Source organism: Sceloporus occidentalis, unplaced genomic scaffold (genome assembly GCF_023333645.1).
Source record: "Sceloporus occidentalis isolate IW3139 unplaced genomic scaffold, rSceOcc1.0.p SCAF_14, whole genome shotgun sequence".
NCBI lineage: Eukaryota > Metazoa > Chordata > Lepidosauria > Squamata > Phrynosomatidae > Sceloporus > Sceloporus occidentalis.
Genome location: NW_028316994.1, coordinates 12640819 through 12655423, shown reverse-complemented (window position 1 = coordinate 12655423; position 14605 = coordinate 12640819). Strand labels below are relative to the sequence as shown.

At 39.3% G+C, this 14605-nt stretch overlaps 1 protein-coding gene across 1 annotated transcript; it reads right to left on the bottom strand.

Annotated features, from left to right (window-relative positions):
- Positions 1 to 3953: 3953 nt before the first annotated feature.
- On the bottom strand, positions 3954 to 11400 carry LOC149304022 (vomeronasal type-2 receptor 26-like). Its single transcript, XM_089480913.1, has 5 exons — positions 11092 to 11400; positions 8231 to 9088; positions 6483 to 6710; positions 5382 to 5508; positions 3954 to 4891 (listed from the first exon to the last, which is right to left on the bottom strand). The coding sequence occupies exons 1-5, from the start codon at positions 11398 to 11400 to the stop codon at positions 3954 to 3956; spliced, it is 2460 nt and encodes an 819-aa protein (XP_089337039.1).
- Between the last annotated feature and the right edge of the window lie 3205 nt (positions 11401 to 14605).

Here is a 14605-nt window from a genome sequence, read left to right as displayed (position 1 = left end):
ATGAAGAAGGAATGTATGCCCCCCTATCGGAATGATCTTGGGAAGAGGGAGATATGGCTGTATGGATTGGTGGGTTTTGGACCTAGGAATTGGGTAAACCACATTGTCTTGGGTAAAGCACAATGTCCACTGCCCCTGGAGCAGCAGGTACACAGCTTGAGAGTACTCCTGGATTAATTCTTGTCTTGGGAGGCCTAAGGGGATTCTGTGGCTCATAGCATCTGGCACCAGATTTGGTTGGTGCACCAGCTATCACCTTTCCTAGACAGTGGTAACCAAGCCACAGCAATTTCCTGCCTGTCTAACCTCCTGATTAGACAAATGTGCTTTATTTGGGAATGCCTTGAAGATGACTTGGAAGTTCCAGCCAGAACAAAATGCAGAGGTGTGCTGACTGGAATACTATATAGGCAGCGTATAGAAGATTTTCATACCTTGCTCAATCGTCGCTCAAACGTCACTCAAAGGTGGAGGAACCACATGTGTGTGGAAGCCAGGCACGCTTCCTCCATCATCATGGAAATGTTGCTCATTGTAGCATCCCTGAATCTTTTCAAGGGGAGCGGATTTTGCATTCATAAGAAATCTGCTCCCCTGGAACGATTCAAGGATGCTAAGGGAGCAACGATTCTATGATGATGGACTTGGCTTCCACAGACGCATGCTTCCTCCACTTTTGTGTGATGTTTCAGGAATGTTTGAGCAACATTTGAGCAAGGTATGAAAATCTTCATAGTGAAGATTTCCACACCAGCACATACCGTTGGGTAAGTGCTGGTAAAATGCCAGAAAAATGTCAGGGAAGCACATGGGTCTGAAAGCCTGACATGCTTCCTAAACATCAGGGAATCATCCCCCTTGCCTCCAGTGCCCCTGAATCCTTCAGGAAGTAGCCATTTCCCAATAATGGAAACTTTGCATTAATGGGAAATGGCTGCTCCCCAAATGATTTAGGGACACTGAAGGTGAGGGGACGATTCCCTGATGTTTAGGAAGCATGTCAGGCTTTCAGATACATGTGCATCCCTGATGTTTTTCTGGTGTTTTTACCAGCGCTTATCCCATGGTAAGCACTGGTGTGTAAATCTTCATCATCGACTTTAAAGAATTGCATTGGCTGCCATTATATTTGGCTCAAGAGCCTTACAATTTCTGGGATTTTTCCTGGAAATTGGGAATTTCAAAGGTTTCCAATGTCATTTCCGGGATTGCTAAAGTTCTGGGAAGATTCTGGGAAATTCAGCCCTCAGGGAAATTTAACCTTCCAGCCCAAAAAACTCAGTCAAAAATACCTTCCCTGCCCCCCCCCCAAACCTCCTGACATACCTCCCATCCTGGAAGTCCCACCCCCTTTAGCCTTCCCATAGTGCCTTGTGCCCCCTGACCAAGAAGTCCTGTCCCCATTCCGGGAAATTTGGGAGCATTCCGGGATGCCAATCAGGGAATTTCCTTCGAGGATGATTGGCAACACTGCTTACAAGGTTCATCAATGTGGAATTCTGGAATTTGAAGTTTAGGGAGGGGCATTTAGAATTCTAAGATGGAGAGTTTTTAGGTTTCACTAAACTACAAACCCCAGAATTCCACAGGAGAGAGCCATAGGAGTTAAAGTGGAATAATAGTGCTAAAACAGTGTAGTGTGATTTTGACCATCAAGTAAAAATGTGGCTGATCATTAAACCCTATAGGCTTCGTTGAGTTCTGTCAGATCCTAATGCGTATAATCTTATAATAAATAAATAAATAAAAATTTTATTTGTATACCGCCCTTCCCATGATCAGGGCGGTGAACAACAGGATAAACAATACAATATCATCTACATATCAAAAACAAACAACAATACAAGTACAATACAACCATTAAAACCAATATTAAAACCCCTTAAGCCAGCTACCCTTGCTGTCAGTGAGGGGGACTAGCTGAACTTGTATTGGGGAATGCTGTTTGGAACAGGAAGGTTTTCAACTCCTTCCTGAACTGGGCCAGGGAGGTGGCCGAGCGGAGCTCAATGGGCAGCGTATTCCAGAGGGTCGGGGCGACGATGGAATATGATCTCCTTGTTGTGGAGACTAATCTGGCCCCTGGAACCCTCAATAGTTGCTGCCCAGATGTTCTGAGGGTGCGGGGCGGAATGTATGGGGAGAGGCGGTCTTCAAGGTATCCTGGGCCCAAGCCATGTAGGGCTTTATAATCTTAAATTGTTTTAATCATAAATGTCTTTTTATTCATTAATTATGTCCAATCGGTTTTAGTTTTTTAAAAAAATATTTTAATTGATTTAAAGTGTTTTAGTTTTACTTGTAAACCAAATCTTTTCAATGTAGGAAGGGACAGAAACATTTTCATAAGGAAATAAAATATATAAATAATCTAGTTCCAATCCACTGAATCATCTCTCCCCAGATTCTTCAGACCAGTTCTCTGCAATACTTTAAATGATCAAACTGATTAAACTTTGTTTCATGCCATCGGCTGCTTTGAATAGGTTGGACACTCTTAAAAGTTTCCTTCAGCCTTCTTTGTTGCTTGTTTTTTTCTTCTTCACTAGGTCTAAATGGAAATCCCCAAGGAAGTGGAGCAAATTCAGTCATGGCCAAAATGAAAATTACAGGGGAATTAATCACCTTCTTAATGTAACTGTTTCCCTGAGGACTGAAAGGGAAAAACATGTTTATCTCCTCTTCACAGAAGTCCTTAGTAGGACAACAAATGTCATGCATTTTTTAAAAAAAATATTATTCCACATATACTCTCGTATATACGTAAAAAACATAACAAAATAACAAAACATGTGATGCAGTTTTAATGATTCAGCACCCACCTACCCACCAACAATGCAGAAAAGAGAAATCTTAAAACTGCTCATCTTTTCAAAGTTAAAAAAGCCCCACAGAATGAAAATTGACATGTTTTCCCATTGTCACCTCCATAATGCCAAAGCCTGCCGCAGACCTCAAGTGAAATAAAATCATGACTTGCTGCCTTTCCAGATTACTTATTAAATCAATTTATTTCAGGTCAAGAAATAGCAGCCCAGTTAAATCAGTATAAATGCGCAACACAGATTATAATTCAACTCCAAACAAATGCCTAGATAGAATGTACAGGAAGCTAATCTAAGGCATCTAAGATATGCTGATGACTTGTGAAAGGGGAAAATGTCCAGCATTCTGTTCTTATGGTATAGTGAGCATCATATAAGCCAACTGCTTCAAGCTTCCATGTATTAGCATTTCATATATTCACTCATTGAGTAATGCTTCCCTTTGCTGAAGACTGTGCACTTAAGAAACTAAAATGCCCTCATTAGGCTTGTCTTGCGGATGTGTACTCAAGTCCAGTCTGCTGAAGTACAAGCAAATATGACACATATCCCCTGATAAATACAAAAAAGACTGAGAAGAGTGTTGATTCTGATGCAAATATTAGTCCCAAATGAGACCACTCATGGGCAGGCATGCACCAGATGAGATAGATGTACATGTTCTGGGTAGTCCATACCTTCAAGCAATGATCACTTATGGCTATTTGAACAGCCTGAAAATGAAGGGCCCATACAGACAAGCCAAAATAAAGCTGCTTCGGGTCACTTTGTTGATATGCTGCTTAAATGATGCATGCATCCTAAGAGTCCAGAAGCCATGCCAAAGCCATGCTCCAGTCCTAAGGACTGGGACATGGCTTTGGAGCAGCTTCCAGACTCTTAGGACACATGCATAATTTAAACAGCATACCTCAAATATGACCTGAAGCAGCTTTATTTTGGCCTGTCTGTACAGGGCCACAGTCTGATACATCATTTAGGAAAATGTTGCTCTGTATGATGCACATGTGCTAGCCATTAAGGCAGGATTGGGCAACTGTGGAAGGCTAGGGGTCTGCAATGGAAGACCACACATCTCCAGTGAACCTGCTGCTGCAAAACCCCAATGTGTTTGCTCCCAAATGTGCTCTAGCGGGCATTTTGACCATTTTTTGGGGACTTTCTGGGACATTTTGTCCTTATTAACTGCTCCTTGTTGTTTAGCTCCGGCTTCAGTAAAACAATATAGACTTTGGGTGAAAATATAAAGATTAACAACCCAGCAGCAGAGGCCAGGATAGAGAAGACTTCCACAGCTGATGCATATTTTCCTTTTGTACTCAAATATGTTGGAATAAAGGTGATCCATACACTGCAAAATGCTAACATGCTGAAGGTGATAAACTTGGCTTCATTAAAAATGTCAGGTAACTTCCGGGCAAGGAAAGCCATGATGAAACTAACAATGGTCAAGAAACTTATAAAGCTGAAGACACTGTAGAACCTAAGAGGTGAACCTTGACTACAATCCAGGACAATTTCTTTGACCATTGAGTGCTTGTCAATCTCTGGGAATGGGGGAGACCTTATCAGACACACCACATAAATGATGGCTTGGATAAATGAACAGGACAAAACAATGGAATTGGCCAGTGGTTTGCCCACCCATTCCCTCATTTTGGACCCTGGCTGAGTGGCTTTGAAAGCTAGAACCACTGTGATGGTTTTGGCCAAGACACATGATAGGGCTACTGTAAAGGTGAAGCCAAAAGCACTTTGTCTCAGGAAGCATGTCACATCATCAGGCTGACCCATGAACAGAAAAGCACAGCTGAATGAGAGTAGGAGGGAGATGAGTAGAACATAGGACAGATTGCGGTTGTTAGCTTTCACTATGGCAGTGTCTTTGTATTTAATGAAGATCCCAAGCACCAAAGCTGTGAGGAGAGCAAAGGAGAGGGAAAGAATGGCCAAAGTGACTCCCAAAGGTTCGTCGAAAGACAAGAAGATGATATACTTTGGAATGCATCCATCCTGACCATTGTTTGGATATTGTCCTTCTGGGCACTCAAAACAGGCATCCATGTCTAAAAAAAGAAATGATAGATGGATTTTATATAGTTCATTTCAACGAATTTGCAGTAAGTTGCATAGCCTTGAATCGAAACAATTTGGTCAAAATCTGAAAGAGGCATTTGTAACCTGTTTCTTGGTTACCATGAATTTTGGGAAAATATATTCAGGGATCAATTTATACAAGAGTAAACCAATCCCAGTAACCAAGTAAAGCAAAGCCTAATGAACAAGATTTTTCCTTTAATTAATATCAGCTACTGAGTTGGATTATGTATACCTTTTTTCATTGGATGCATTTTTTAGTGTATATATTTTTACTCTAGTCAGATGGAGGTACTAGTGCTGCATAAGACCTGTTGTATACACAGTTGACTACATTTACTGTACTATTTTATGTACACATGAAAGATAATATCAGACTGTTTCTTTCTTTTTTCTTTTTTGATAGTGACAACAACCAAAAATCACAATTAGAACATTTGAAAACATAACACTTCTTACCTGTCTCATTTGAAATCATGCCTTCATGACAGGGAATGCACTCATAACAGCAAAATGGTTTTCCTTCCTTCTTTCTCTTGCTGAAACCTGCAGGGCAATTATCGTTACAAACAGAAAAAGGACGTACCTGTATATAAAAGGGGGAAAAAACAATATTTTAACATTCAGTAAGTACGTTTTCAACATTTTGTAATATGATTTGATCCACATCTAAGGACTGATATGACATGGTGGATTTGCAATCATCACAGCACAGTTTTAATGTAGGTGGCGATGTGGACCAACAGGACTGTGGAGAGGCAGATTAAGCGCACTCACATTCCATGGTACACTACAACTTCCCTGACTACGTCCAAGGAATATTTGGTTTGATCTCAATGCCACTCACCCATGGAAAGTCCAATAATTGGTTTGCCTTAGGGTTGTCATAAATTAGAAATGACTTGAAGGTACACACCCATAGAACAACAACAACAACAACAACAACAACAACAACAACAACAACGGGATGTTAATGACATTTTGGGTATGACTCAGCTTTGTTGGATTACGTATTGCATTTTGGATTTTTTTTATTAAAGCTTTATGGTTTTCGTGTCAAATCATTTTTATTGATACTGTCTCACCTTGAAATCCATGGATATACACAGTGTAAGAAATATTTACACAAGTGAATGAATGAGCAAACGAACTTCTTCCTTGATAAAGGAATCTGTTAACCTAACGATACATTTACCATATAATAAAATATACCCTTCTGTCCTATAACACAGCCTTTTAGTATTATTTGTGTATATGCTGCTGCTCTAGATCCTCTTGTTCTGTTGTCCAGTTTGTATTTATTTTCTATTATTGCTCTTAGACATGCCATTCACTTGGCATATTTTGATTGTAATGTGTTCTTTCTTGAACATTGACTTAGCATCAATATAAAAATAGATCACTGAGATTTTGCAAGACAAAAAGTGTATTATGAACATGCTCTGAACAATAACCACCTTCATGACACGGCACAGCAGTTATATTTTTAGAATATGGAGAATAATCCACATCTTTACCTTTAGGGAAATGGCTGGACAGAACATGTACATGGATACTTACTTGGTTAAAGCTGTTAGGCCACATGATGTCATTCTCAGAGATGGTGAACACATTGCCTTGGGGAGCATGTGGATTCACTGTTCCAACCTTTATTCTAATAAATGACTTATTTGAGAATGTAATCCAGTTGATAATATCAAATCCAGCTTCTAAAGCACCATTTTGGTCAAAGGAAATCTTTTCTCCAGCACTGTTGTTAAATGACACATATTTCACAAAATGGTGGAGCTAAAAGTGAAGGCGGAAAACAAGGATTTTTTAAAAAAAGAAACAGTTAACATATCCAGCAGACTGATAATGTTTCATGCTAATGAGATGTAGAACTTTATCGTACCCATTTTTTTGCCCGCTACGGGTATGGAAAATTGATGCTTCTGTGTGTGCGCGACCTGCCAAAAACGGATTTTACCACACACCAAAGTATCCTCCTAAAGGCCCCGTTCCATCCCCTGGCGTCCCGGTTCAGTGCTGACGGGTGCCATTTTGCTCGGTCAGAAGCCTTCCGCCCAGAACATTTCATGCGCCTCAGCACTGAACGGGGATGTCTTGGCACCGGGGGACGGAATATGGCCTTTTTGAGGACGCTTTGTCATGTGGTAAAATCCATTTTTGTCAGGTTGCGCACGCACATGAGCATCCACTTTCCGTACCCGTAATGGGCAAAAAAATGGGTGTGATAAAGTTCACAGTCAGTGGGCTCCTTCTGCTGGTTCTGTTTTCTGAGTGCTGAAATCTAAAAAGATAACTAAAAATTAGTGGGATCTGTTGGTTACAGAAGTCTGTAGCATTAGACACTTATTCAGGAAATTCTAGATAAATATGTTCTTCTGGCTCTGCCACTGTGTTCTGAACTTTTGTTATCCATCCCACTTCTTGCACTTTCTGTGACTTTGCTTGCATTGTCCTGAAATATGGCAGTTTCTTGTGTAGGGAGACCTTTGCATCATACACCAGTTTGAAATAGAATCAACAGAAAAGGGGGGATATCTAAAAGAAGAGCAAGAGGAAGACCCAGTCCCAGTTTCACATTCCTGTTCTACACAAAACTCTGTCCCTATTATCCTAAAATTTTGTAGGTTGCCTGTCCAGTGCAGAATTAATTAAAGTGGTGCAGTTTGACACCACTTTAACTGCCATGGCTTAATACTATGGAATTCTGGGATTTGCAGATTTGTGAGATATTTAGCCTTCCCTGTCAGAGAGCTCTGTTGCCACAACAAACTACAAATCCCAGGATTCCATAGCATTAAGCCATGGCAATTAAAGTGGTGTCAAACTGCATTATTCTGCACTGCACATGCAGCCTTAGCTACTGCTTTCTCATTTTTAAAAATGGATTTAACAGTTGCTCACAAAACCTAGGGAAATAAGTGCTCCTATTTCTCTGACACTCAGTCTGTAGCAATTACTCTTCTCTGGAAGAATTTTTTTTATAACTCTTCCACAAAAACGTATGAAAACTAATCTAATCCAAAAAGGAGTTTCCACTGAAAATATCCAACAATGCTTGCATAAAATAATAATTAAGACAAATTCTTGACAGATCACTTTAAAAGATCATCAAAGTTCACACTATGCTTAATCTGAGGAGGAGCACCAGAACATTCTGAAGAAATGGAGACTGCACCAGATCTAAGCAGAAGTTGTCAGAACAAAACACTTGCAACACATAGAATATATTCTAAGCACTTGGAAGCTGTGCTCTTGCAAATACATGTGTAATGAGCTCTCTACCCCTTGAGTTTTACCTGCCATGGCAGCTGACTGAGAATCTCACAGTTTTGTCCTTTCACCAATACTCTCTTTTTGGACTGTGAGGATTCCATAGACTGCAGCGCATGGACCACAGCAAAGACAGCATTGTAGATGTTGTAGCTATGGGCAGTCATGCTCATTTCGAAAACAGAAGAAGGAAGAGACTCCATCTTCTCCTCCCCTGTGCAGAGTTTTTCAAAATTCCAGTATGAAGTGACATTAGCTAAGTAACATAAAAATGCATTTTCCCAGAACATCCTGAAAAATAAATCTTTTTCTGAAATCAGGTTTCTGGTCTGAAGAAATTTCTGGAAACCTAATACCTCTTTTGAATGAGTTGCAACCGATATAGCACCATGGAGGTAATCGATGCTCCAAAACCTTTGTAAAGGATGTTCTGTGAAATCCACCTGGGCTGTCAAAATCAATAATTTCCTTTCTGCCTTTGTTGGTGTATCTTCAAATTTTGATACCTGTAGGAATATCCCAATAATTAGTAGTGTCTGAATGTTGCCATGTACAACGAACACACTAGTAGTGCTGTTCATGACGATTTCATACATTTTAATTCCTTCTGCCAAAAGATTTACTATTCTGCTGGAATAATCTTCTTTGAGGAATCCTTTTATGAAGTCAAAGCAGATGCCCTTCTCTGAAAAGATGGGAAGCACATTTTGTACAAAGGTCTGTCCATTCTCATCATCAAAGTAAAGCACTCCAACCCATGTCCAATTGAAATAGTGAAGTAAGTGAAGAATCCCCATATATTGGTGGGTATCATCTGGGAACATCTGGTGGATGAAAGCTCCTTGGACGTTGTTATCCAGCACAGGGGCAGAACCATACGTAAGCTAAACAAATATATTTTAAAAAAGATTTCTGAAATAAGTTCCTACTATTGTGTCTACGTATATGTCTGTAACTATGTCCTGAAAGGGCCAGAATAGTGTAGTGGTCTGAGAGTTGGACTAGAACTGTGTGGCATGAGATTTTGAATCTTCATTGAACCATGGAAACCTGCCAGGTGACTTTGGGCAACTCACATTTTCTCAGCTTAATTCTAAGATATAGCCATATTAGTCTGAAAGGGATTTTGTAGCACCTTTGAGACTAGCCGAGCAAATGAAGTTGTAGCATAAACTTTGGCAGACTTGGTCTACTTCCTCAGATACATGGAGTGAACAGATGCCCAGGAAGTACCTTTATAATCAGACTATACGGTTAACCATAGAAATGCTAAATTGGTGAGTATGGCAATGAGGTAACAAGTTCAGTTTTAACTATGATTGTTGGGGGACAAAGGCAGGAGGAAAGATGAAAACTGAATTTGTCACCTCATCACCATCTACATATTTTACATTTCTATGGCTATTCATACAGTATGATGATAAAGGTCCTTCCTGGGCACTAGTTCACTCCATGCATATGAGAAAGTCAACCAAGTCTATGAAAACTCATGCTTCAATGCCTTTTGCTCAGACTGTCTCAAAGGTGCTACAAGATCCCTTTTCATACTTTCTCAACCTAAGAAGCAGGTAATGACAAGCCTCCTCTGAATCAACTTTACCAAGAAACTTTTATTGTTATAAAGCTTGGTTCACAAGATCAAGAACAAATCTCACTCCATGCCTATTCCTCCTTTAATTTTCAATCAGATATGTCTGCATTTTGTTAACCCACCCTTCCCACTTTAGGAAAATAGGAAACTGTGATTGAATCTTTATCTGTCCAATCCTGGCCTTAACCTTTACTCGCTTGCTTCTTTTATTGTAAATGTTTATATCCCATTTCCCCATTGTATATATGCTCAAACTGGACAAGAATAAAACAGATTAAAAATCTTGAAGCAAACTCAAAATAGCAAAAAGATTAAACTACTAATGTTGAAGCTGGGGGGACTAGCCACAATATGGTGATTAATAGGAGGAGGATGAAAGAAATATCAGCAAGAACAAAGACATTACATAGAGCTATATATATATATATATATATATATATATATGTATAGTGATTTTGCATTGGACTATGACTCTGAATACCAGGGTTTGAAACCCACTGGGTGACCTTGGGCAAGTGACATTCTCTCAGCCTGAGAGGATGACAATAGCAAACCCTCTCCAAAGAAACATGATAGGGTCACCTTAGGGTGCCCTGATGGTACACTGCCTAAATGCCAGTACTACAGTCGGTAGTGCAGCCACAAGGTTGTGAGTTCGATTCCATGGCTCCAGGGTTGACTCAGCTTGCATCCTTTTGTAGGTCACTACAATGAGAACCCAGCATGTTGGGGACAATTAGCTTACATGTTGTGAACTGCTTAGAGACTACTGAGTTCTGCATGGAGTTTTATAGAAATGTAAAAGCTATTGCTATTAGGGTTGACATAGGTCAGAAATGATTTGAAGGCACACAATGGCAACAACAACGTTCCATTAGTAAGGACACGGGCATGTTTGCATTTAAAGGTATTTCACAGTTAATGAGTAGCCACCAGGAAAGCACTCTCTCATGTGCCTGCCAAGCATTTCTCAAAAATGGGTGGAAGATTAGATACCATTAAGCTTATATGGGAGCAAGAGATCCATCAATTATACTGGGCCTAAACTCTGACTATGCAGTTTCAGATGTGGTCTCACTAGTCTGTCCCTCAGACTGGTATAATGCTTCAGACTGAGATAATATGTTCCAGATCTGAAATGGGCCGAGGTGACCACTTTGAACAAATGGATCCAAATCGTCCTGGCTCACTTTGAAATTCTCCCCATAGTATTAATTAGTCTGTCAGCAAGATGCAACTATTTTCTCATCATTTCAATCCCAAGAATGTAAAACTACACTGAAAGTCATGACTTACCTGTGGAATCTTGTAGAGGGCCAGGGTCGGTGTCAGATGGGCACACACATATGAATCAGGTCCTCCAATGACTGCTACTGGAATATTGTGGATGTCACACTTGTAGTTTGGGATGAATCTTTCCACACTAGAGACAAGTTGCATAGAGGCAAGAAAGGTTGACCTTGCAGTGAAGTGGTTGTCGTAAATTTGAAAGCCCACAGTGATGTTTGGTAAGATCGTGAGGTTTTCATTTATTTCCTTCACAGCAAACACCAAGGCCAGAATGTGCTGGTAGAGCTGAGTGAGTACACTGCAATAGGAGTACATGCTGGATCATAGTGGATCTACTTTGGGCTTTAATTTCATGTATATTTAAGTTAAGATTTATCACTAAATTGAATGTGCAAGGGAGGTACATCTGATTTTTTTAAAAATTATCTGAATATGAGCCCAGCAGTACATGCGTAGTACAAATACAGAAAGATTTACAACAGATTCTCAGATCTCTTGTCTGTGGATGTGTCATCACTCTTATATTTGCCCAATAAAGGCAAAGAATGTCTTTTGTTAGTACACATGAAAATGTGTATGAATGGAGAGTTGGTAGTAGATCAATCAATCCACAGGCAGAAGCTTTTTCTAAGCATCACTCTCTCACAGATGCTTCTAAGTTGACAGGATATATCTGCATCATGTATAAAGGAGAAATTTAGTGTACAGATACTTCAATGTACCCTCATCACCAGCAGAACTAAAAAGGAAACTTTTGACAATGCATGTTTCAACATCTAGAACACAGAATTGATTCTATTACAGAGTAAAGAAGTACAGTCAGCCCTCCATATCCATAGATTCTGCATTCATGGATCCAACCATGCATTGTTTGAAAGTATCCCCCCCCCCCCCAAAAAAATTTTTTTTTTCAAAACACAAACCTTGAATTTTCCATATTATATAAAGGGCAGCCTTTTACTATGCCATTTCATATAATGGAACTTGAGCATCCATGGATTTTGATATCCACGGGGGATTCTGGAACCAAACCCAGTAAATACCAAGGCCCTACCACATAGTATCAAATATGGAAAACTATCTAGGGGATAAAGAATTAATATTTGGGATGCATCTTGGTCTTCGTGCATCTAGGCTGGTTCTTCCCTATGGCAGAGTGAAAGGACCTAGGGATACACCTTTAGGTGAGCCATTGATGAAGAAATGAACTGATGTCTAAATGATGTAGCATAGTGGAGAACAGACCATGAAGTATACATTATGAACTAAAACCCTAAGATCCACCAAATGAACATATTTTAAAAAGCCATATTTGTACGCAGAATGAATGAATGAATGAATTTTTAGGCCAGAAATTTATTGTGAGTACTGAATGAAGGTCAAAGTGCTTTCATGCAGCAGTTCGTTACAGGTCAGTATAGGTTTTGCCAATGTAATGTTTTTGGCAACACACAAACTAAAGGCAGGGAAGTGAGAGGCTATTTAGTAAGACTAGTTTAGGTACTAACACTATGGAGGACACCTCCAACCATGAAAACAAGTGGCAACTTGGAAATGCAGAGATGTACATTGCAAATATAAAGATTGCCTCAGGTTGCATCCACACTGCAGATGCTATGGAATTCTGGGAATTGTAGTTCTGCGAGACATTTAGCCTTCATTGCCAGAGAGCTCCGGTTCCACAATAAATTACAATTTCCAGAATTCCATAGCATCAAGCCATGGCAGTTAAAATGTCAGCCTGGATCACTTCTGCAGTGTGGATGCAGCCCCAAAGAAAAAGACATGTAGACGATCCATCTCTCCTCATCAATAAATTGATTTTAACTAATATGTCTTATTCTAATTAACGTCTGTATAAACTGATGTAACAGCTACGAATAGTTTTCAAAGAAACTGATAGAAAACAAGGGGAAAGTAATTAAAAAGCAACAATAGTTTGGTAATAATTGGCTAAGTGTTAGATATCCAGCCCACAATATCTAGCATGCAATCAGTCTGAAAAGAAAGTCTCACCAAATTTAGTATGTAGTGCCAACCAATGATCTCAAATCTACAAATATACTTCTGACAAATGCCTGGTGTATGAGAAATGTATTGTAGCAGATAAAGAAACAGATCCCAATACAAAAGATAAAAACATCCAAACCAGACATTACAATTCATTGGAACATATTTTTTTAAAGGCGAAGAGTTCAACTTGCAAGTAATATGGGAAACTATTATTGTAGGACAAATTTAGATTAATTTCATGAAAAAAACCCCTGGGAAATATGTTTTCTGTGTAATATTCTTATATGGAATATGGTGCCAAAAGCATTAATCAAGTTTTCCATATGACCAACAAAGGATTAATTTGCATGTGATCCCTCACTCCCTTATAGAAAACAGAGTTTTTCTCAGGCTGAATTAACATTACAAATAGCAAGAAGAAACAATAATATTAATAGTATGATCAAACCATGATTTGCAGTGCATGATGAGTTATATGTCGGCATTCCAAATATGAAAAAGGTGACACAAGATAGTACATGAAGCATGCTTAATTAATATAGCATAGGGAAGGCCTAACAGAATTTTCCAGACTAAGAATGTTGTCACAACAAATGAAATTTATGGATTTTCAAAAATAAAAATAAAATAAACCCTGTCCCTTACATTACACTGCATGAAAGACCAACAGGTGGAATTTATTCAGAAGTGGTGAGAGCTCATTATGATTTAAGAAAATCCTGCTCCTTACACAATGTCATCAGAGAGTTCAGAAGAAGGGTTTTGTTGAAAGGTCATTGGTGGCAAAAATATGTAACTCTGAGATGTGATAGCAGCAATGTTGATTTTTCCTGACTGATAAAACTTGTGAAAGGTTGGAAGGACGCCTCCGATGTCACATTTAACATTTGGAGAGGTGCACACCGTGTGAGGCAATAGCATTAATATCAGCACCACTAAGACCATCATCTTTAGCAGACTCTTCTTGCTATTCCAGGAATATCAGACTTCTATTCAAGAGGGACACAGCAGTACGCCTGATTTTTTTGGCTTTTCATTCAGCCACTTTAATGGTTTGAAATAAAGTGCATAAAGTGAAAATGTCTGTGACCAGATGGTTGAAATGCTTCCTGTCTTTATTCTATCTCTGAACATTTAAGGGGATATTTAAACCATCCATTACACTTGAATGATAGTTTTGTAGCGATTCCAGATACTACCTAGAGACTGTAAGAAATAGAAATAAGCTTGGCTGTTTTAATAATCATGCAGGAAATGACCACTCAAAACTTGCACTTTGTCTGTGATAATGGAGATTTCAAGCCAAGTCTAAACTATGTTGTTTGAACCTAGTTTCTGCTGAAATTAATGGGATATGCCAGGACTTGATACTCCAGTTTATGTGAGTAGGAAATAAATTCAAATGATCCAGTCTACATCCAACCCCTTGAATTACCACTCCCTCAAGATTCTTCAAGATAGGCCTCTGCTATGCTTTAAATGATCAAACTGGTCGATTCCTATTGCT

Excerpts from the sequence above, each read along its gene's own strand:
- LOC149304022 (XM_089480913.1), bottom strand. The coding sequence starts at position 11,400 with ATGTACTCCTATTGCAGTGTACTCACTCAGCTCTACCAGCACATTCTG. Across the intron at positions 9,089-11,091 it reads CCCTCTACAAGATTCCACAG|CTTACGTATGGTTCTGCCCC; the intron begins GTAAGTCATGAC and ends ATATTTGTTTAG. Across the intron at positions 5,509-6,482 it reads GGCCTAACAGCTTTAACCAA|GTACGTCCTTTTTCTGTTTG; the intron begins GTAAGTATCCAT and ends TTTTATATACAG.